Source organism: Lissotriton helveticus, chromosome 7 (genome assembly GCF_964261635.1).
Source record: "Lissotriton helveticus chromosome 7, aLisHel1.1, whole genome shotgun sequence".
Classification (NCBI taxonomy): Eukaryota; Metazoa; Chordata; class Amphibia; order Caudata; family Salamandridae; genus Lissotriton; species Lissotriton helveticus.
The window spans coordinates 1,730,361,738-1,730,383,971 of NC_136068.1; the positions used below are offsets into that span (position 1 = coordinate 1,730,361,738).

At 42.0% G+C, this 22,234-nt stretch overlaps 1 protein-coding gene across 1 annotated transcript in view; it reads left to right on the top strand.

Annotated features, from left to right (window-relative positions):
• The window catches only part of LOC144769666 (uncharacterized), a 343,935-nt gene that overhangs the window by 94,700 nt on the left and 227,001 nt on the right, over positions 1-22,234 (top strand). Inside the window, exon 10 of the mRNA XM_078653841.1 lies at positions 10,335-10,655. Coding sequence (XP_078509967.1) covers positions 10,335-10,655 — 321 coding nt within the window. The remainder of the gene's footprint in view (positions 1-10,334; positions 10,656-22,234) is intronic.

The window sequence follows — 22,234 nt, forward strand, 5'->3', positions numbered from 1 at the left end:
CCTTAGAAGACCTTTTATTAAAGGCTAAGGTTGTCAACGTCCCCTATAGTGATCACTATCCGATTTTAATTAGTCTTAAATCCATTAAAGGACAGGGGAACAAGAGGGAAATTGGGGCCCAAAACTTAGTGGTATCCACAGATAAACTTAGGGTGGTCTGGCAGGGGGTGGATAAAAAGGGAGTCTTAACTCGCACCATTCAAAAGCACCCCCAATTAGTGTCAGTTTGTCTATCCACCGACAGTCCCGAACATGTTATCATTGAGGCCTTTACGGGCCTCTGCAAGGCTATAAAAAAGGAGATCTCTAAACCAGCCGGAGTAACTAATCATACACAACCGAGGCGGTTTGATTCCTTATGTTCTAAAGCCAACCGGGATCTAAGGGCTGCCCTCACAGCGGTCCCACGAGATCAGTCTGCTGTGAGGAGACTGAGGGCTAGTTATAAGCATACTCTTAAAATAACATCAGAGGAGTTAGTAAGAGATCATTGGGACTCCCTCGTGCGTTTTGCATCTCTGAGGGATGTCACTGGGTTCTGGAGCGAAGTTAAGAGTCTAAGATCACTAGGAACAAATATCACCCCCATAAATTGTAATATTCCAGGGGATGTGTGGGTGGACGATTTCTCGAAAATCTATGGGGCCCCACCTGACCCCACGGGCACTGCCCCTCCGTTAACTACATTGAATAATACTCTAATGGAGGTGGAAGATGCCATTTCAGAAAGCGCTGGGAACAAAGCCCCTGGGACCCATGGTCTGTCCATTGACCAAATTAAATCGGAACCTGACTTTTGGGCGCCATTACTGTGTAATATTTTCGACAACTTATCCCACACCTCACCTCCAGTAACCTGGTCAAACAGCACTATCGTGCCTATTTTCAAAAAAGGCAATAGATCGGACCCTGCCTGCTATCGTCCAATATCTTTAATAGACAACACTCTGAAGATTTTAGGCAGGGTCCTTTTTAACAGGATTAGAGTTTGGGCAGAAGATAATTCTATCCTACACCCATGCCAGCTAGGCTTTAGAAGCCACGTGGGTACTGTGGAGCAATGCCTAAACTTAAATCTAATAATGGCAAAGTACACTATTGCAAAAAAATACCCCCTTTATTTAGGCTTTATGGATTTAAGTTCTGCCTTTGATTTTGTTAATCGTTCTCGTTTATGGTCAGTTTTGTTGAATTATGGTTTAGATGAATCTTTGGTTTATTTTTTGGCCCATCTGCATAGTGATTTGAGGGCCCGCGTTCGTTTGAATACCCTTGGTGAAGTCTCCAGTGATATTTTTATTGGCAGGGGGGGTCAGACAGGGCTGTGTCCTGGCCCCCCTGCTTTTTATGTTGTATATAAATGAACTAAGCAGTTCTGTGTGTAAACTAACAACTGATGTTCCGCTAATCAATGGTAAACCATTTCCCACCATCCTCTATGCGGATGACGCAGTCCTTATGACCCGCACACCGAATGCCCTGCGAATTTTAATTTCCGGTTTTGTTTCGTACATGGCAGACCTTGGTCTCTGCACACATTTTAACAAATCATTTATAATGTGCTGTGGCCCAAAAAAACACAAGATTAATCAAATTTTGATAGGGAATAATGTCTTATAATGCACAAGCACTTTCCCATATCTAAGCCTGCTGTTCGCTGACTCTGGCGCATGGCAACCCCATGTTGCCTTGGGGAGAAACAAACTGGGCAAAGCCATAAACTCTGTAACCGCACTTCGCCAACCCCTACACGCTGAGGTTATTATCTCATTGTTGCAAATTTACAAGACTCAATGCCTACCTACAGGAACCTATGGCGCCGAGGTGTGGGGATACACGAACTGCACCAATATACAGACGATGGAGAATAGGTTCTGTAGAAAGATCTTGGGGGGGATTATTTCTGCCCCAACTTTTGTGTGCCACCGAGAACTGAGCCTTAAGTATACAGAGGATATTATAAAATCTAGACCCGCCCTGTTCTGGCTGAAAATATGGATGAACCCAGCTGCGTTACTGACCCGTGACATCATTATGGATTGTCTAAAATGTGAGCGGGCCAGTCATATACCATGGCTCGGGCGGGGGAAAAAAGTCTAGCGAGTGTGGAGCAGGGTCACTTATTTACATCCCCCACACAATAGATCGTACACACAAGAATTTAGTAAAAAAGGCTCTGTATAATCTCTATAACAACGAGAGGGAAAAGAAAGAGCTCGTAAGACCTGCCACTATAAGGTACATAACCATCTTGGTATCCAGTGACAGGCCTTATGACCTACCCCAAGGCTACCTGTGTAGAAAGATGAGTAAATGGAACAGGAGCTTGTTGTTTCGGTTCAGGGATGGGAGCATCAAAAATCTATTATGCTTTCCAATGGGCTTTAACAGAAATTTAGAAAACTTAAATTGTCCCTGTAACCATGGCGGGAAACAAAGCCTTTTACATTTTATGCTTTTTTGTGGCTTTTATGTAAAATACACTAAACATTTTTTAATGCCATATTTCCCGCAAGACCGCCCAGTTGGATTTTAACTTAGCCCTTGGTGATCTACTGAGGTTGGGCACTGATGAAGTAATTTTCAGAGTCAGTTGTTTTCTCAAAGCCGCTGTCCGCTCAAGAGTGTCATTGAACGTGGCGTAAAATGTTTTGCACTACCATTTGCCTAGTTTGCACATTCCTCATTTTGCACAAGCAGCTGCTTTTTGCACATATTACTGACATTTCTGCAGTGTTTTTAATTGTTGTATATATTATTGTGTGCCTTAAAATTATTTAAATATCCATCTATGCAGTTATTTGTACTTTTTTTAAACATATATCATGATGAATTATGTGATTTTATTATGTGACTTTTGATTGTGATATTATGTGTTGTGGATGATTGTTGTGATTTTATGTACTTTTATGGATGTTACCTAAATCCGAATAAAGATCTTTGACTTGACTTGATAAACTAAACAATAATGACAGTTACAAAGAGTATCCACTATTGAATCAACCAAGGATGACGTCATGAATTGTGTTCTTTTGTACTTTCGTTTGACTCTACAAAATAACTTTTTATTAAATATTCTAAAATGTATGCATTGATTGCCCCCCACTGCTGGGCAACACTTCATCCAAATAATTTGCTAGGATGGTACCTGGCAACTACTGGATGACAGTGACACAGAGCCACTAATTCCCCTTAAAAAAACAGTTGCTTTCAGCAGCCTAGTAAAATTAGTATTTCAATAGGTGAAGTGGACGTCCTTGTGACTGCGGAAGCAGAGGCCAATCATGGAATCGGAATAAAGTGAGGCAAACAAACAAACCAGTTTTTCCCAGGTGAAGCACGTTGGCACATCAGTATGGGTAAAGTCTCTTACCTGACTATTCTTTAGCCATTGGGCCAAATTCCCACTGTGAGTCTTGATGCTCTGAGTCACCAATATTATGTTAGTATGTATGTACAGCAGCAAAGCACAAAAGGTGAGTTGAAGTGTAATGGTACAGCAGCATGGACCTATCCTTACCAATCACTGCTGTTTCATAAAACAGAGATATGTTGTTTGTACTTCTACTTAATATTTAAACACCATGAGGGGAACAGGAAAGAAAACCAGTGGCCAGTAGAGACATCTCTCAGCTTTCCTACTGGCTATGCCACCCTGTAAGATATTGACGCAGATATTTGGATCATTTAATGACACGTGACCCATTATAGCAAATTTGAACAAGAATCTCACATCCTTATTGTGATTTGGTGGGAGTTTGGTGTGGAACTACTGGGGGGGGGGGGCTGGAATCTACATCACCAACCAGTATCTCTGCACCCAATTCTTGCCATATAGGGCCAGATGTAGGTAATTCTAATTTACCGATTCATAAATACCGAATTTTACCGATTCGGTATTTATGAATCGGTAAATTAGAAGGTGGGAGATGTAGGTAAAATTTCATTTACAATTACCGAATCGGTAACATTCGGTATTTACCGATTGGTATTGCCCATTAATTCCTATGGGCCTTGAAGCCCATAGGAATCAATGGGCAATACCGATTCGGTATTTACCGAATCGGTAAATACCGAATCCTGCAAGGGTGCAGGGGGTGTCACTTTGACACCCTCTAGCACCCCAAATACAGGCATGTGTGCCATGTGGCACACAGACATGCCCTAAGGGCATGTCTGTGTGCCACATGGCATAAGTGTGCATGCACAGATGTGCATGCACACCTGCATTCGGTATTTTACCACCCAATAGGATTGGGTGGTAAAATACCGACTCTTAAGGGCCTGTCGCACTCTCAGGAGTGTCACCTACATGTGGAATTACCGAATCGGTAAAATTACCGATTCGGTATTTTACAGAATCGGTAAATTTACCGAAGCGGTAAATTTATCGATTCTGTAAAATGCTGGCCCCTACTTGCCGAATCCTAAATACCGGTCGGTAACGGCCGGATTCGGTCGTTACCGACCGGTATTTCCTCTCCTACATCTGGCCCATAGTCTTTTCTTCCCGAAAATGGGGATTAACTGCTTAGCTCCTGGGTTGCCAAATCCTTTATGGGCAATGTTTCCGTTTTTTTGGTAAAAAAATTGAAATTTTCTGTCAACTCTGAGCAGGTGGAAAGTGTCAGCGCGAGGGCTGGTGGGGGTGGAATGGTGTGTATTGTGGAGAAAGGATAAAGGACATTCTAATGTTTACCCAGGAGGAACATCGTCAGGTCTTCTGGAGTGCCCCAGCAGGTGCGGGCAGACAATGCGAAAGACTGCAGCCCTTGCCCCTACAAAAGGTGTGAGAGGCACATGTACCTAGGCTGTCATTTATCACATCCAGCCTTTTTCGACCAAATATTTTTGGACCCTGACACACTTAGATGTGCGTCTTCCAGTATTTCACTTGGAGTTATCACTCTGAGTGAAATACAGTAAAGAGGGCCTTAGAGACTGTGACCAGAATGTGATAACATTTACATACAGGAATAGGTTACTTTAGCTGACAGTGGGTGCAAAATGGGGATCCCCTTGTCTCATCTGTTTGTCCCTCCTTGGTTTCATCCACTCCTATTTTCTACTTTTCTTTTTACCCCTCTATTGGTAAATCTTGCTATTTTCCTTTCTGACATTCGTTTACTGTCTCCTTCTAAATTAATTTCCTGCTGACTTTTCATCCTTGTAGACATTCTTTTAGCTGTTCCAACTTACAACCTTGTATACATTCTTCCTGTAGGTCTGTCTTACATCCTTGTATGCATATTCCTGTTGTCCTGTCCTACTTCTTGTAAACATGTCTCCTGTTGGCCTGTCTTACAACCTTGTGTACATTCTTCCTGCTGGTCTGTATTACAACCTTGTGTACATTCTTCCTGTTGGTCTGTCTTATATCCTTGTATACAAATCTCTCTGTTGGTCTGTCTTACATCTTTGTATGCATTCTTCCTGTTGGTCTGTCTTACAACCTTATGTACATTCTTCCTGTTTGTCTGTCTTACATTCTTGTGTACATTCTTTCTTTTGGTCGGTTTTACATCATGGTATATATGTTTTCTATTGGTCTGGCTTACAAACTTGTATACCTTCTTCCTGTTTTCCTGTCTTACAAATGTGTGTACTTTTTATGTTGGCCTGTCTTACATCTTTCTGTACATTCTTCCTGTTGGTCTGTCTTACATCCTTGTATATATTCTTCCTGTTGGTTTGTCTTACATCCTTGTATGCATTCTTCCTGTTCGTCTGTCTTACAAAGTTGGGTACATTCTTCCTGTCTGTCTGTCTGACATCCTTGTATATATTCTTCCTATTGGTCTGTCTGACACCCTTTGATGCATTCTTCCTGCTGGTTTATCTTACAACCTTGTATACATTATTTCTGTTGGTCTGTCTTACAACCTTGTGTACATTCTTCCTGTTGGCCTGTCTTACAACCTTGTGTCCATTCTTCCTGTTGGTCTGTCTTACATCCTTATGTACATTCTTCCTGTTGGTCTGTCTTACATCCTTGTGTACATTCTTCCACTTGGTCTGCCTTACAACCTTATGTACATTCTTCCTGTAGGTCTGTCTTACACCCTTATGTACATTCTTCATATTTGTCTGTTTTACATCTTTATGTACTTTCTTCAGGCTGGTCTTTCTTACACCCTTGTGTACATTATTGCTGTTGCTCTGTCTTACAAACATGTGTACATTCTTACTGTTAGTCTGTCTTACATCCGTGTGTGTATTCTTCTTGTTGGCTGTCTTACAACCTTATGTACATTCTTCCTGTTGGTCTGTCTTACATCCTTGTGTACATTCTTCCTGTGGGTCTGCCCTACAACCTTGTGTACATTTTTCCTATTGGTCTGTCTTACATTCTTGTGTATATTCTTCCAGATGGTCTGTTTTCATTTAAATCACTTATTACTAAGCACCCTTCTTACTATTCTTCTCCTAACTTCCAATTCTTCAAAACCTTGTTTCTACTAATCTTCCTCTAACCTTTGTCTGTTTTCCTCCTCCTCAACTCTAACGGTTTCTCCATTTCCCACTTGCTTACCTATGGGTTATTTACCCTCCCTTTCTTTGATCTTTTTTGTTTCTCCTTTCACGTTTTCTTTTCTGTTTGTCTACCTACATTTTACTCCGTCTCCTCTCTGCTGCCACTTCAGTTGTTCCCTTCCTCAGATTTCCTTCTAAAACATTTCTCTGTCTTCTTACTTATACCTGCGAATGTTAGCTTCCTACATTTTTAAACATTTGCTTTACTTTTTAGGTCTCAGCTAGGCAGCGCAATGCGCTGTCTCGTTGAGACATGCAGTATACGCTTTACTATGTTTGTAAATGCCTCTTTTTAATGTGTTCTTTTTATTTGTTATTTAGGGCCATATGTATCAACATCCTCATTTGCAATTCTCAAATAGCGATTTTTTAGAAATCGCTATTTGGGAATTGCAAAAAGGATGTATGTAAAAAAAACGCAATTTTTTAGCGATTCCTTAATATTCCTAAATTGCGATTTGCAAATTGCGAATCCCAATTAAGGAATACTTTCCCATTCATTTCTGTGAGCCAGGAGGCCCATAGGAATAAATGGAAAGTTATTCTCAATTTGCGATTCACAATTTGAGAATCGCAAATTGAGAATAATTTCAAGGGTGCAAGGGTGTCATAAGGACACCCTGATGCACCCCTGAAATTTACATGTGTGCGCCACATGGCACCTTTACAAATGCCAAAAAGTGCATTTGTGAAAGAAATCGCAAATTACTACCAACTTCAAGTTGGTGGTAATTTGCGATTTCTTAATGAGAAATCGCACAACTTGGGTGCTTCATACATAGCATTTAAGGAATCGCAATTTGCGATCCCTTAAATGTTGACGCAAAATTAAGGAATCGCAAATTTTACGATTCCTTAATTTTGCGATGCGATTTTACTCATACATCGCATTTTCCGATTTTTTTGTCGAAAACACTGCTTTTTTGCGAATTGCAGTGTTTGCGACTAAAAAAATGATGATACATATGCCCCATTGTGTGCCTTTCAAAATGTTGTAGTTCTTATTGGTTAATACTGTTCCAAGTCACTCCTTCATGACTGCTGGGCACGCCTACGGCTATTGGCCCCTTTACTTGTATTAGTTCGCTGTTGTTGATGTATGCTGGTTTTTTTTAGACTTTTTATTTCATGTGCCTGGCTTTGTTTTCAGTCTGAGGCAGACTTGTGAGGCCCATAGTGTTTAAAGGGCTTTAGCCCCTCCCGATGGTGTGCTTCCTGGGCACACACACAGGCAGTTTTTGAACTGCTGGAGGCTGGCTGGCTTGGCATCTGTCTTTTTGCAGACACACTTGAGTACATCACAGGGCTTCAGCAGGCCCTGCATGTGATAAGAGGGCTTTGTTGTTTTTCCACTTGGTTAGAGGCCCTGCATCTCCACTCAGTCTTTTGCTGGAAGTATTAACCCTTCCTGTAATTTGGCTGTAGGTGGCTCAGAGGTGTTTGGAAACAAATGTGATCCGATCCCTGAATGTAAGGTGCATAATAATGCAGGATATGTGCATATGTGCTTTTCTTTAGTTCCCTGTGAGGTGTTTTAAAACTAATTCAACTGCTTAATGTAACCAGTGTAATGTTTCAGAAGGGATGTTTATGTGCTTTGCTTTGTTTTCCCGTTTGCAGTGTTTTGGAAGTAGTGCGATTGCTTAATCTTAAATGCGTAATATTTCCAAACGTGTGTGGTGTTTTGTGTTAAATAAACTGTATTTAATTTGGTTTGCTTTGTATTTATGTTTGTGAAATAATGCGTAATGTAATGTGTCTAATGTTACAGAGCATGTACTTATGTATTTTATTTTGTATGTTTTGTATTTTGTACTACTTGTTTTATAAGTATTGTGAGTGCTGTATTTAATGCGCTTAATCAGACCCTCCAGGATTTCGCGATTTTGCGATGCCGCGATTTGCCGCGAAATCGGCACTTTGGTAAAAATGCCGCGATTTTAACCAAAGTGCCAGCGAAATCGGCAATTTTGTTAAAATCGCGGCATTTTTACGAAAAGGGCCCGCGAAATCTAGACATACAGATCCCTTTCAAGGGGGCGGGCCGGTCTGCGGAGGGATGGGGGGGGGGGGGCGCTAGGCAGTGCGCCTCGTGTGGCAAAACAATGGGAGAACTCTGCTCCTGAAACAGCCATATGAAGCATCTCTATGCAACGGGAAATGCCAGATCGCATCTCAGCATGACTTTCTCTGGAAGAAAACAGCTGTTTCTCTGCAACGGGGTTTTATCGCTGACATCATGGAACGATTTACAAAGCAACAGCTGTTGCCTGAAAACACCAAATACCAGCACCTTCTAAAATGAATCTGTGCTTTAAGCTGTGCCTGGCTGTTCAAGAAGCAGACAGTACTCAAGTCCATGCCGGGCACGGCTCAGTAGCAGGGCAGGCTAATAAATTAGATCAGGAGGCAGCGGCATCCCTCAGCCAGAGCATGCAATCCGAAGACTGTAAATGCGTCTATCCTTCCGCATCGCGCCCGCCAAGAATACTTACCAAATAAACAAATGTACCCAAAAGTGCCAAAAATGTGATTATGTGAATGTCTTGCAGCAATCATTCGATTGCGTGCCACAGTGGTTTGACAGTTCAGATAAGCTCCCCAAACGCCTGTTTTTTAAAGAACATTACAAGATGTGAAATAGCGTGTTTCAGAGATGCTAGTAAGACATGCATGTTGCCGTGATCTGTGGCGATGCTTAATCTAATACAATAACCTCAGCATCATCTTCAGCATTTATAAAAAGTGCGTTTGAAATGTACTGAACATGTTTGCCACCAGTTTATTTTTTAATGTTGTGACTTTGAGCTATTTTACGCTCTGTTAGCTTAATAGAGTTATAAAAGGAACATCCGATATGTGATAGGTAGATGAAACCTAAATGTTCACTTTCACATTTTATTTTTTGTTTTTGTATTGTCCTTCTACGATCAGGAGGTCACTTCAAATTCCTAATCAAAACCAGAGACTAAAACACACAGACCACAGACACACCAGGGACCAACACACATAGATATCTGGTTTGTTTTAGGAAAATCCGCCAAATAAAATGCCGCTAAATTGCCGCTAAATTTCCATATTTGTGCCGCTAAATTTCCATTTTTGTGCCGCTAAATTTGCTAATCCATGCCGCTATATCCTGGGGGGTCTGTAATGTGTCCAGTGCTTAATTTGTAAAACATGAATTTCTTGGACAAAATGCAGAACTTTAAAAATGTCCAAAACCACGTCAAAATGTTTTGCTTTCCAGCAGTCTGCAGCCATATAGGTTCCAAATAAAGTAGGCCTTTATTTGCGACTTATATGGCTGCAGAGTGCTGGAAAGTTAAACGTGGCAGTTGCTGCTTTGCTTTTAGCCCTTGTATGTCATATTTAACAAATTAAGCACTAGCTTTATTTGGGAGTTTTATGGCTGCAGAGTGCTGCAAAGTTAAACGTGGCAGTTGCTACTTTGCTTTTACCCCAGGCACTTTATTTAAATACAGATAGTGTGCAGACAATTCATTCAAGGAAAGGAGTATTTAGAACAGTGCTTAATTTGTAAAACAAGAAGTGCTGGGTCTAAAAGCAAAACTTTAAAAATTACCCAAAACGAGCCAAAAAAAATAAGAGAAACTACACACTAAACTCATCAATATGCTGAGACCAATTGGCATTGCTAATGCTTGTATCTTTATTTAGCCCCCTCTCTAGCGGCCCCTCCTGCATTCTCCTATTCAGTCCCATCGACCCCCACCCGAGGATTTCCACCTTCCTGTGCCTTCTCATCTAAACTCTCACCACCTGTCTTGTTTCCACAGCTTCTGAAGTTATCAACATTTCCGCCCCGAAAGTACTGGACGTCACCAACTGTGACGTAATCTTAATTAACATCTCCTACTCCAAAACAATATTTCCGCCCACAGTCTCCTGGAGCATCAATTCAACGGAACTGACGACCTGGGTGGTCAATACGTCATTACTGCAGATAAATACGACCTACAAAGATCGGCTGGAAATTTACTACCCGGGTTCCATCAACATTTCTGAGGCCCGGTTTTCAGATTCTGGTAACTACACAGTGAGGGTGGAGGCAAAGCATGCACTTCCGGCGGAAGCAGTTATCCAAGTAAATGTTTCTGGTGAGTTTGCTTCTCTTTATTTATTTTTGTAATTTTGACAAATAAGAGAAACAGGTTCTTTTTGAAGGTGGCTATAGGCAGGTGGTTAGGTGTTGGTGGTCTAGGCCCGTGTGAAGAACGCTGGGCTTTTAAAAAGGCCGAACTGTATGCTAGCCTGGTCAACATATGAGGAAAATGTGACTATGTATATATTTATGTGCGTCCTTAATTTCTGAACAAATGCACTTACAGTGTGAACCTAGACTTGTGGGTTTAGGACAGCTCCATTTAAAACAGCAAAAACAAAACAATCGAGTAAAGTAATTTAAAGTATAAATCTTCTGACGTAGAGTTAGATCGATTCAAGAAACAGACACAATTTAGGAGCATTTTGAACAATTTGGAAATCAGGAATGTGGCAGAATTCTTCAGAGAAGTTGTTCCAAGTTGTGGGGGCAAAGCGGACAAAAGCATGTTTTAAGGATGTAATTTTCTTGACTCTGCGTGTCAAAAGCGAGGAAGAACAGACAGTGCCCCAGGAAATGCATGTTTGTTCTTCAGGCAAATGACCCAGGTCTATCTCTTAAAAGTAGTCAACAAGCATTGAAACTGAAACAGCCTTCAAAGGAGAGCATTGTAAGTTTGACCAGAAGAGAGAATATGCTGGGATGTGTGTGTGCTTCCTTTGCTTTGCAATCTACACAAGCCATGAAGGGCATCTTCTTAAGAACAACATGAGGGGGTTGTTGTATTTGTGCAGCTGCAGAGTTATGCAGGAACAGATAAGAGGGATCGCGTTTGCAGACTGGTGGTCAAATGGGGCGTGGCCTGCTATGAGTACTCACCAGTGCTGCTGTGTGGGACCTACTGGAAGTAATAGGCGGTGTAGTTGGCCTCCAAGGTTGTCCTTGGTTGACAACTACCCCTCCTGTTACCTCCAGTAAGTCCCACACAGTGAGATTGCTAAGTGGTCTTCAGATGCCATGCCCTCCTTTCTCCACCGCTCTGCAAATGTGCCTCCTGGCACAATAGGGGTTGGGGTACGAAGTCCACTTTACTCCTGAGGGACTATGGGGGACAAGAAGCCCTCCTGGTACCTCCTGTAAGTCCTACGCAGCGGAATTCCCGAGCGCTGGTTGGAGGCCCAGCCCCCTTTCTCCACCACTCTGCAAACATTTTTATTTTTTAAATTTTTTATTGAGCAGAGCATAGTAAGGGTACAATACATATATGAACAATTTGAGCAATGGAGACGAATACAAAATATTTAAAAGCTTCTTCTATAAAAAACTGAATGAAAGGGAGGATTTTTGAATACTTTAAAGCCGTAAGCAGTCAATGTTAATAAAACTATATATATAGATTTTCAAATACAAGCAATGTGCAATATCCGCAAAGTTCAGTCATAAAGTGCAAGTGCAAATGCAATACAGTACAATCCAACTGGAAATAAAGTGCGTGTGCTTAAGAATTACTAGTAGTGCAAATACCACAAAGTACGCTTGTGACTTATTAATAAAACCTACCAACACTTCAAGACTGCTTAAGAATAATTTAGACCTATTATCAGTATTCAGTCTAATTTCTAGCTTAACCCCCCTTATTTTCTCCAGATTCTCAAAATACTTCCAGTTCTTATGAAATCTCCTAACTGCTCCCACTATACTAGCATAAGCTTTTTCAAAATTCCATGATCTCCTCATTTTGTTAAGCCATTACAAATGGGATGGAACTTCCTTTGATTTCCAATTTTGGAGTATTAGGGAACGGGCAACAGCACAAGAAATAAATACAAACATTTCCTCAGCATCTTTAAGCAACCCTCTGTCATTACATATACCAAAGAGGGCCAATTCAGCCGAGGGCATAAGTGTTTTCCCTATAGCCGCCTCAATGTCTGAGAAAATAGCTTCCCAGAAAGGTTTTAGTTGAGGACAAGTGAAAAAGATATGAAGCCAACCACCCTGGCCGTCAGCTTGGCATCTGAAGCACTTATTCCCAACCTCCGGGAATCTTTTCCCAAGTGCCTCCGGAGTCCAATACGCTAGCCAGCTGGACAGGAAAGCCGTCCTCTTAAAATTAGCGGCACGCAATGATTTATAGCCCAACAAGCTTATGGTTTCCCAATCTTTGCATGTTAAATTACATTGTGTTAGGCTACTTATTTTATCTAGATGGCGGTCTATCATAACTAATTGCCCGTCACAATGGAGCCTCTTGTACCAATTTCCTATACCGCTGATTTTAGCTTCATACAGAAGTGTTACCATCTCACTCGTCGAGTCGAGAAGTCCACCTATATCTCTTCTTAGAAAGTGGACAATTTATAAATATTCAAAAAACGTTGGTCGCCCGGAAGTACTTACTATAGCCAGCACATCTTACCACGAGATAATTCTATTCTGAACAACGAAGTGCCTTAACTCTCGAAATCCCAAATTCTCCCAATTTATTATATGGCTGTTTCTAATTTGGAGGCCCAGACAAAAACATTCTCGTAGGCTTAAAAACTGGGAGGCTGAGGAGCTATGATTTTTCTTAAAAAAGGACTGCAATCTAGATAAATATTCTTTCAAAGTCTTATATCTTGTCCTTTTTGGGAACTTTGCAATCTTTAAAAATACCCGGACTTGAGATTCAGACTCTTGCATCATTTTTACTAAGAAGAAGCTATCTCGATTGTTTTTTGAACTTATCCGACCTGCCACTATATCAAGAAAGGCTGCCTCATAATATGTTTTAAAATGTGGCAGAGCCAGTCCCCCCTGTTCAGTTGGGAGTTGGATCACGGACAACTTCACCCTAGGTGCTTTCCCTGGACCGGAAGCTAGATTCCGGTCCAGGGAAGACATGGCTTTGCAGTTCGGACTGGACTGTTCCCATGAGGCACATGGTCAGACTGATTTGCATATGGCCATGTCTGACCTGGGGTGGCGGAGTGAGCTAAAGAACGGTGATGGATTATCCCCAGATCAGTTGACTGGGGGTGGGTGTTTGTATTGTCAACGCTCCGTCCATCACCACCTTTGGTATTTCTTTGTTCGCCATAAGTTGGCAGGGTATGCTCAGACGTGAGTCCCTTGCTCACTTTGCTACTGGAGTCAAGCAAGCCCGGCTGAAGACGGCTGTAATGCCAGAAACCGATCCTGGGAAGTTTGATTCCGGTCCAGGGAAGACATGGCTTGGCAGTTCGGGCTGGACTGTTCCCATGAGGCACAGGGTCAGACTGATTTGCATATGGCCATGTCTGAACTGGGGTGGCGGAGTTAGCTAAAGAACGGTGATGGATTAAACCCAGATCAGTTGACTTGGGGTGGGTGTTTGTATTGTCAACGCTCCGTCCATCACCACCTTTGGTTTTTCCCCGCTTTCCCCCCTCCAAACAAAACTTCTTATCATGGTTTCCAAGTCTTTAAAAAAGGTAGAATTCAATTTGATTGGAACATTACAAAACAAGAATATTAACAAAGGTAGAATCGACATCTTAATCAAAGATACCCTGCCAATCAAGGTGAGCGGGAGTAAAAGCCATTGGACGAGAAGACTCTTAATTTTATTTTTCGTTCTCACATAATTGAGAGGGTAAAGCTGGTGATAATCGCAGGTCACATATATGCCTAAGTATCTAACAGAGTCCCGGATTGCAGCCTGGACGCGTAAACACGATGGAAAAAGGCTGAGGTTGGTGTTTAGAGCGAGAACCTCCGTCTTCTTAGCATTTATTTTGTATCCTCCTATTTGTTCGTATGCTTTAAATTCCCTTAATATGATTTCTATATTCTCTTTATTCGGCTTCAGATAAAGAATGATGTCATCCGCGAAAAGCTTGAGTTTCGCCATCCCAGGGATAGGGGGAAAAATGACAGGATTGTTTCTAATTTTGATCACTAGGGGTTCGATAAAAAAAAGTAAAAAGTAAAGGAGACAAAGGGCACCCCTGCCTAGTCCCTCGATTGACTTTAATTGAACCGCCTTATTCGAGTTTATTATGACCTGCGCCGAAGCACCTTGATAGATGTTCCGCAGCGTCTTGATCACTTGCTCTGGAAACCCGAATTGGGCAAGGGAGTGAAACGGTTGCCCAATTTACCAGGTCGAACGCTTTCTCTGCGTCGACCATTAAAATACAAGCAGGGGTTGAATTGATATTAAAATAATCCAGTGCCTGAATTAAAAATTCAGTGTTGGAAGCCATTGAGCAGCCTGCTATGAATCCTGACTGATCGCTATGTATGACTTCTTGCGCAGCATACATAAAACGACGGGCCCAGATTTTCATTACGATTTCATAGTCTGAGTTCAGAAGGCTAATAGGCCAATAAGAGTTAATATCTTATGGATTTTTATCTTTTTTAACAAAAGATATTATTGTTGCTTCTTTAAAGGACGCGGGTACCAATCCTCCTAATTTGATATAATTAAATACATTCTTAAGGGGTGTCAATAGATCCTTTATAAAGATTTTATAAAATTTGATTGGAAACCCGTCTTGCCCACAAGCTTTCGCCCCTACTGTTGCTTTAATAGCATCTGCTATTTCCCCTGTACTAATTTCAAGCCCTAGTTGTGTAACCCGATTGGCTGTGATCTTTGGAATTTCTATGTTCGCAAAATAATCCTGTATCTGGTCATCCCCCACAAGGTATTCAGTAGTGTATATACGACCAAAGTGCTCCAGGAAGGCCCTTTGAATCAGGTCGTTGTCCACTATCTCTTGGCCATTTATAGAATCTCTTATTTTAACTTTTCTCACAGAATTAGCCAGGAGCTTCCCTACCAACTGCTATCCTCATAAACCCTTTGCTGAAAGGTTCTAGAGCTGTTGATCTCTTCCAGTGTAAAGAAAACTCTTAACTCCGCCTTTGCTTGCTCCAAATGATTCGGGCATAGGCGGAACTGTAGGGCATATTCTTTATCTACAGCCTTTTGGAGCATAGATATTTTTTGTCTCCTCTCTTTAGCCAGGACAGATGTATAGGATATTATCTGGCCGCAAGCTGCTGCCTTAAATCCCTCCCAAACCAAAAATGGTTCTGCCGTGTCATTATTGGTTTTAAAGTACTCCGTGATCCATTCTCCAAAACCAGCCACCCAGTCCTGATTCTGGAGCAGGGTACGGACTGCAAACATGACTACCAGTTAAAAATGCATTTGTAATGTAATAAGTCTCACATTTGCAAGAATTACAGCTATTGGCATTGTAAACGTAACAGTTTTTTCTAATTTCTTTTTGAAGTGGATTGGAATTAGGTTGTGTGTAGTGGAATTAGTGGTATGTTGTGCAGTGAAATCATGTGGATAGAAAGAATGTGGTATTTAGTGTAAAACATATGCCTTTACTATGCATGTTTTTACCACAAAGTATAGATAGATAGATAGATAGATAGATAGATAGATAGATAGATAGATAGATAGATAGATAGATAGATTATATATATATATATATATATAAAGGATTTATACTTACCTGTAAAATACATATAATTGCCTGTAAAAACCTTTATCACGCATATGCCCCTACCATTTGTGCTTTTAAAACTAAATTCATTGCAACAGCATATGCATTGTAAAGGCATGCATGTAAAGGGTATGAGTGGTAATGGCATTTGCGTTGTAACGGCCGAGTTATAAGGGCATGAGTTATGCCGGAACGTGTGGTTCCGTCATACATCCTAAGCAGGCAGGTGCTGAATAAGTAGAGATGGAATAAGTATGTTCTGGTTCAGGTAGGACCTGGTTTGGCATTTCCTTCTGGAGTTCCTGTTAACGCAGGGTCAAGACTGATTTACATATGGCGGGGTCCAAACTGAGTTGTATTGATGAGCATAATAACGATGGACTGGGATGCAGCCTTAGAAATGACCAGTGGCTGAGATAAGGTCAAGCATTCTATCCATCGCCTTTTTTAATACTTCAGTAGGAGGAAGTTTTTGACAGGAAAAAATGACTAATAGGTAAAGGGGGACAATGTGAAGACAATCTTTGGCCAATAGGTATGTGTTTAGTTACGGGAAATGGTTGGGAATTCTTGGGGAACTTTGTGAGTGTTGCGCTAGTTGTCCTAGAAAAATTATCCCATTATAAAAGAACAACTTGGGCTGCAACATTATGGAAGCTGAAAGAAGGGTCCCTTTGCTGAAAATATTGCATCAACATAATTTAGCTTTATCCTCAAAGAAGAAAGTGAATATCAGAACTCAGAAGAGAAGATTGCATTGCAAGTGCTGATCGGAGAAGCTGCACAAGGAAGAACATTGCACAGATAGTTTTTAAGAAAGAGCCTGTATTTTTGCTGCATTTTCTTTAGAAAACCTTTATGCACATATGCCTTTAGGTTGTGAACAACAAAGGCTGTAAACCCAGCAATTTGCTATAACAGAAAGGTAAAACAAATGAATGCGCATGGGTGATTAGTGATTAGTTTTATGACAGGCTAATTCAGCCAAACAGCTTGCACTTCCTAAATAAATCAGTAATTACAATTTCATCATATCAGGAAAGTAAATACAATGAACGCACACTGGTTCTCACTTAAAAGCTACACATCATGTCAGAGCTGCTCTCTAACTTACAACTCCTTGTTCCCGGCACCAAAACCTGCTGGGAACTTAAATGGGCCATGTAACCATCTTCACATTGCTATGGGCTTGTTGTGCAGTCCATCCAAACAATGGCAAAGCATTAACACGTTAAGACTGCGCATGAATGAAGTGGGTGGACTTAAAGTTCCCTCTCTCTGTCCTTTTTAGGTTTCGCCCTGGCCGTACCAACTGCGTAGCAGTTGCTCCGCCCAGGGCGAAATCTTATGTCCTACATATGGGGCTTTGGTCCCGCCTCTGTCTTCCATTGGCTAGCTCCATAAATGGAGGCTAGCCATTGGAAGAGATTGGCTGTCAATCACGCTTTCCCCGTGAAAACGTGATTCGGGGGCATTTCTGGGTCTTTTTTTAAGTCCCGCCCCTTGTTGCCGTGTGTCCCGGGCCGCGCTGTGATTGGCTGCCGGCCCGGGACACCCCCGTGACGTCATTCCCCGGGCCGCGCTGTGATTGGCGGCCGGCCCGGGGCCCCGTGACGTCATTCCCCGGGCCGCACTGAGATTGGCTGCCGGCCCGGGACATGACTTGTTTTGCATTATGAGAAAAATAACTCAATCAATCTCAATGGTGCATTATGAAACGTAATCTCAGCTCATTTACCGTTGAAAGCAGGTTGACAAGAGACATGTGACTGACTATGACTGCATGTGACTGACTGTACAGATCTCGCGCTGTGCCCGTTTCGAATTTGAAGACGTCAAGAACAGAGATTTTTTTTTTACTTCCTATGAGCTAGACCGCAGACGAACAAGAGTATTCGTCGAAGGCGCAGGTTTCGACCATTTTAGGGGTAGATAAAGGTAATGCCTCAAGTGGAAATAGTAATCAACATACAACGTGGCTGCCGCTCTAATGTTCCTTTCCGTGTTTACTTTCGGATGCGCAGTCTAGCATTTATTCCAGGAACACGTGGACCACGCCCCCTGTGTTGTGACGGGATGCTGTAGATATCGACGAGGTCTAGCCCTCGCGGTTTGAAACGGACCGTCCGCTGTGATCTTTACTTCAACCATGAGTGGCGACGCAGGACAAAAGAGAAGCCGGGCTCAGTATGGCGGATCCAACAAACGTCAAAAGGGAAGCCGGCAGCTGGAGGCTGGCATGCAGGGCATCCTCATCACCTGTAACATGAACGAGAGGAAGTGTGTGGGAGAGGCCGACAGCCTTCTTAATGCATACACCGAGGAACTGTTTGGCCCAGAGAAGGTAGTCCTGCTGAGGGAAAGTGGGCTGGTACAAACACATCATGGCCACCAGTATATGCAGTCCAGGGGTAGGCGACTACGTTAGTAAGCCTTATCAATAAGAGTATTCGGACGTTATATATAGTGAGTGAGCAGGATGTGTAATATACATGGTTTCGAAGTTGTCAGAGAGTTGTAAAAGTAGGGTATTGTTATTTATACAGCGTTCAATGTCTTTATATGTGATCAAGAAATTGATCTGCCCATAAAAGTGGCAGATGCTGAACTGGATTCTGGATTCTGGAGCTGGCACACTTTTCGAAGTGGGGTTCTGTCCTGTGAAATCCGTTGAGTAAAACCTCAATGTGTGATTTTAGGACATTTGAAAAACTACTTCTGTGGAAGAGTATGGGGTAATCCAATATAATGCGTGAATGTTAGATGTATCCCAAGCGAGTGGGCGGAAAGCACCCAGGTAAATTAGTGCCTGCACCACATATGCTGGGATCTGTATCTTATTTCCAGATATTGATGGATCTATCTGCTGATAAATCCTTATATTAGCTATATAAATATATAGGGCCCTGACCCCCAGGTGCCACCTGTGGCTTGCTTCATCAGAAGACCTTCACTCATGCACCTAGCGTGTATGAGTGGGACTCAGCGCCTTTGTAAGTGAAACTTATGAGTGGGAGCGGAAGTGAGTTAAAAATACCTCTAGATTCTCTATTGATGGGTTTTATTCTCTGGGGTAAGATTAAAAACAATCAAGTGTCATTTGGATGCAGTGTTCTAGGACATCTACAAGATCGACATGTTTCAGCCGTTTCTCAGCCTACGTAGGGTCAATCTGCTTTCTTCAGGACCTAATATAACCCTGTGTTTATCGGTTAAAAATCAATATTAAATGCAAAATAATAACTAAGAATGCACGCAAAATACCGACTCCTAGTAGTCTTTTTCTGAAAGGGAGGTATATATTAATCCAGTACTCTTCATTCTGTATCTATTTCGGGAGTACAACATCCCTTAAGAGTGCAATAAAAAACATGCTACACACGTGGGAAAACCCCCTAAAACATTATATGTATGATCTAATTTAACTTTAACAACGAAAACTTGAAGGTCTAGAAAGCTGAGTAAGAAAAAGTACCAAAAGAAAGATACAATAAACAGCTACCACTTGTGGTGAAGAACCATCAGGTACTTAGATAAGTCCTATCAGCCCACCCATATGGCGGAGCATCGTCATTTAGGACATCTTGAACAGGGTCTGTGTGTCCAAGCCCAGAAGTAGTGGCTTAATATCACTAGACCACCGTTCAGAGGATAGATGTATCCTCACCGCAAGTGGTGCTGATGGAGTGCAGTGCTAAAAAAAGAGTGTATGTGTAGTGGTGATTAAGATGACGGTCAAGGCAAAAAAATTTTTTTTATTGGTATCCACCTTGACGTCAGGTTTAAAAACAGTGTAATGACAGTGTGAAATATCACTGTACAGTATGCTTGTGAGTTTTTAGGCCAACATGTTTCTGCCGTTTTGGTGGAGATTCACCGGCATTCTTCAGGGCCAGGCTGGAATTATAGCTATTGCAAAATACACCTTAGTAAGTGTCAAAAAAACTAGAAAGATCATTAATCAGACAAAACTATTTCTGAAATAAATGGGTGTGGCCAACTTGACCACCCTACCGTGTCCTCGTGAATTACTGTGTAACAAGGAATCCTTCCCTGTAAACATCAAAGGAAACTTATATCAACATCAAATTGGTTATAGTGTTGTTATGTAATAACCTTAATTTAAACTCAATTTTGGCAGACAACATCACTCAGCATGCCGGTCATAGCTTGTGACGGCAATCATTTACCCCGTGCGCCATGATGGTTGCATACAGCTAATCTGTTTAAATGATAAAAGTAACTTAAATGCACTTACCCAGCTCTGTGTGGGAAGAAGGCCTCACCTCACCTGGCAACGGCTCGGATAATGAGGCCCATATGAAGAGGGACAATTTCAGGAAATGGTAACTGTCACACTCTCCAATTGTATTCTATATGGTATACTAGAAAACAAATTTAACTTGGTTGTTCAGATAAGCCCACAAGGCCTGTAACGCGATGTTTAACACAAGGATGGCTGCATCCAATTTAGAGGCATTGAGTTAGAATCCTTATTTGAATTGTGAGAGAATCCTTCATGCAAAATACAGTGATTCCCTGCAGATGGTATCTAAGTCTCTGTTATAGGTTAAAGCCAGCAAGGTCTATGTCTAGTTTATACTGCCTGGTAAAAAATCTGGGCAGGTCTAAAAACTGGCTAGTTTGCAAAACTATCTCTTTTCAATTATTGACAATCACCCAGAAGGCGGCTTGGAGAAGAGCCTCTGGGCGCCGTCGGATTAAAATCAGAGGGGGTGCTCAGAACCTTACCTGTCCGTCGGTACCTCCAGGAGTGGTCCTAAGCCGAAGGGGAGGCACCGGCGGACGGAAGGAAGAGCGTATTTATACCGCCCCTGATTGGTAGATTGCCAATTGATTGTTCTCACCTGTCTCGGACGTCCGTAATCTATGCGTGACTTCCGGGGAAATGTGGGTGAAAGTATCTCGCTTTTGCGCATGCGCACCTCTACTCACTGCTATCTAGCCGGGACGCCGACTGTCTCCACATCACGCATGCGCATCCCTCGCGCCGGTGATATGAGACACTGCCTCGATGTTTCCCTTACGCTAGGAGCAGTGTATCATTTATTTAAATCTTACACTCGTATTTTTTGTATTATGGGTGGAGTCTATAGTATATTTAGAAATAGACCATTGGAATAAGTCTATAGTATGTTGAAGGAAGGTCAAATCATACTGCTAGCTCATGATCTGATGGACATAAGATCACTCTAATACTATCGTATACTATTTGTGAATTGGGAGTATGAGAAACCCTGTGCCATGAGGGGTACGTAGATAGACATATCTGATAGGGATAGACAAAATCAAACTGGTACCTGTTTCTCTTCAGTAGATTGGGGTACTCTTATCAGTGCCTAGATGTCATGAAAAAACACTGCTGTTGCAGTGGCCTATATGTTAATACATCTGTTGGTGGAGAATCAATGCCCATATGGTCACCTGGCCGGATATGCTGGCGAGAGGCCTAGAACTAAGAAGGGGCACCTATTGCTCTTCAGTAAATGTGAGTACTTCCATCAGTGCCTATTTATCGTGAAAAGAGACCACTACATTGGACAAGTACTTGTTTCAGTCACAGCTATGACAGATCATATGGGTAATGTATAATTTAGATCGAAACCCATGGTATGTTATCATTCAGGCCCCTAACATCGGTCTTGAGTTTGAAAATCCAACGTTGTTCTTTCACAAACAAGAAACGTGACACATCAGTTACATGAGGGGGGATGAATGGCTGTTCCAATACTACCCACTTTAATTTGTCTGCCTTATGTTTAAATTCCAGAAAGTGGTTTGTTAGGCAGGTTGATTGCTTGTTACACCGAATGGTGCTTTTGTGTTCACTGATACGGAGCTTGATCTTTCTGGTAGTGTGACCAATATATGTCAGCATACATGGGCACGTAATCATATAGATCAACCTCTCTGAATTGCAGTTTGTGTGGGTATTCAAGCGACACGGTCTGTTAGTCCCGATGTCTATCGTCAGGGTCTTATATGTCTGAGGGCAAGCCGCGCATCCTCCACATGGATAATGACCTCGTACCGGGTTGGTGTTCCATAGAGTATTGGTGGTTTCTCTTCGATGGTGTTTCGGCCTGGTGTGTACCAGGTTGTCTCTAATGCTGGGGCCCCT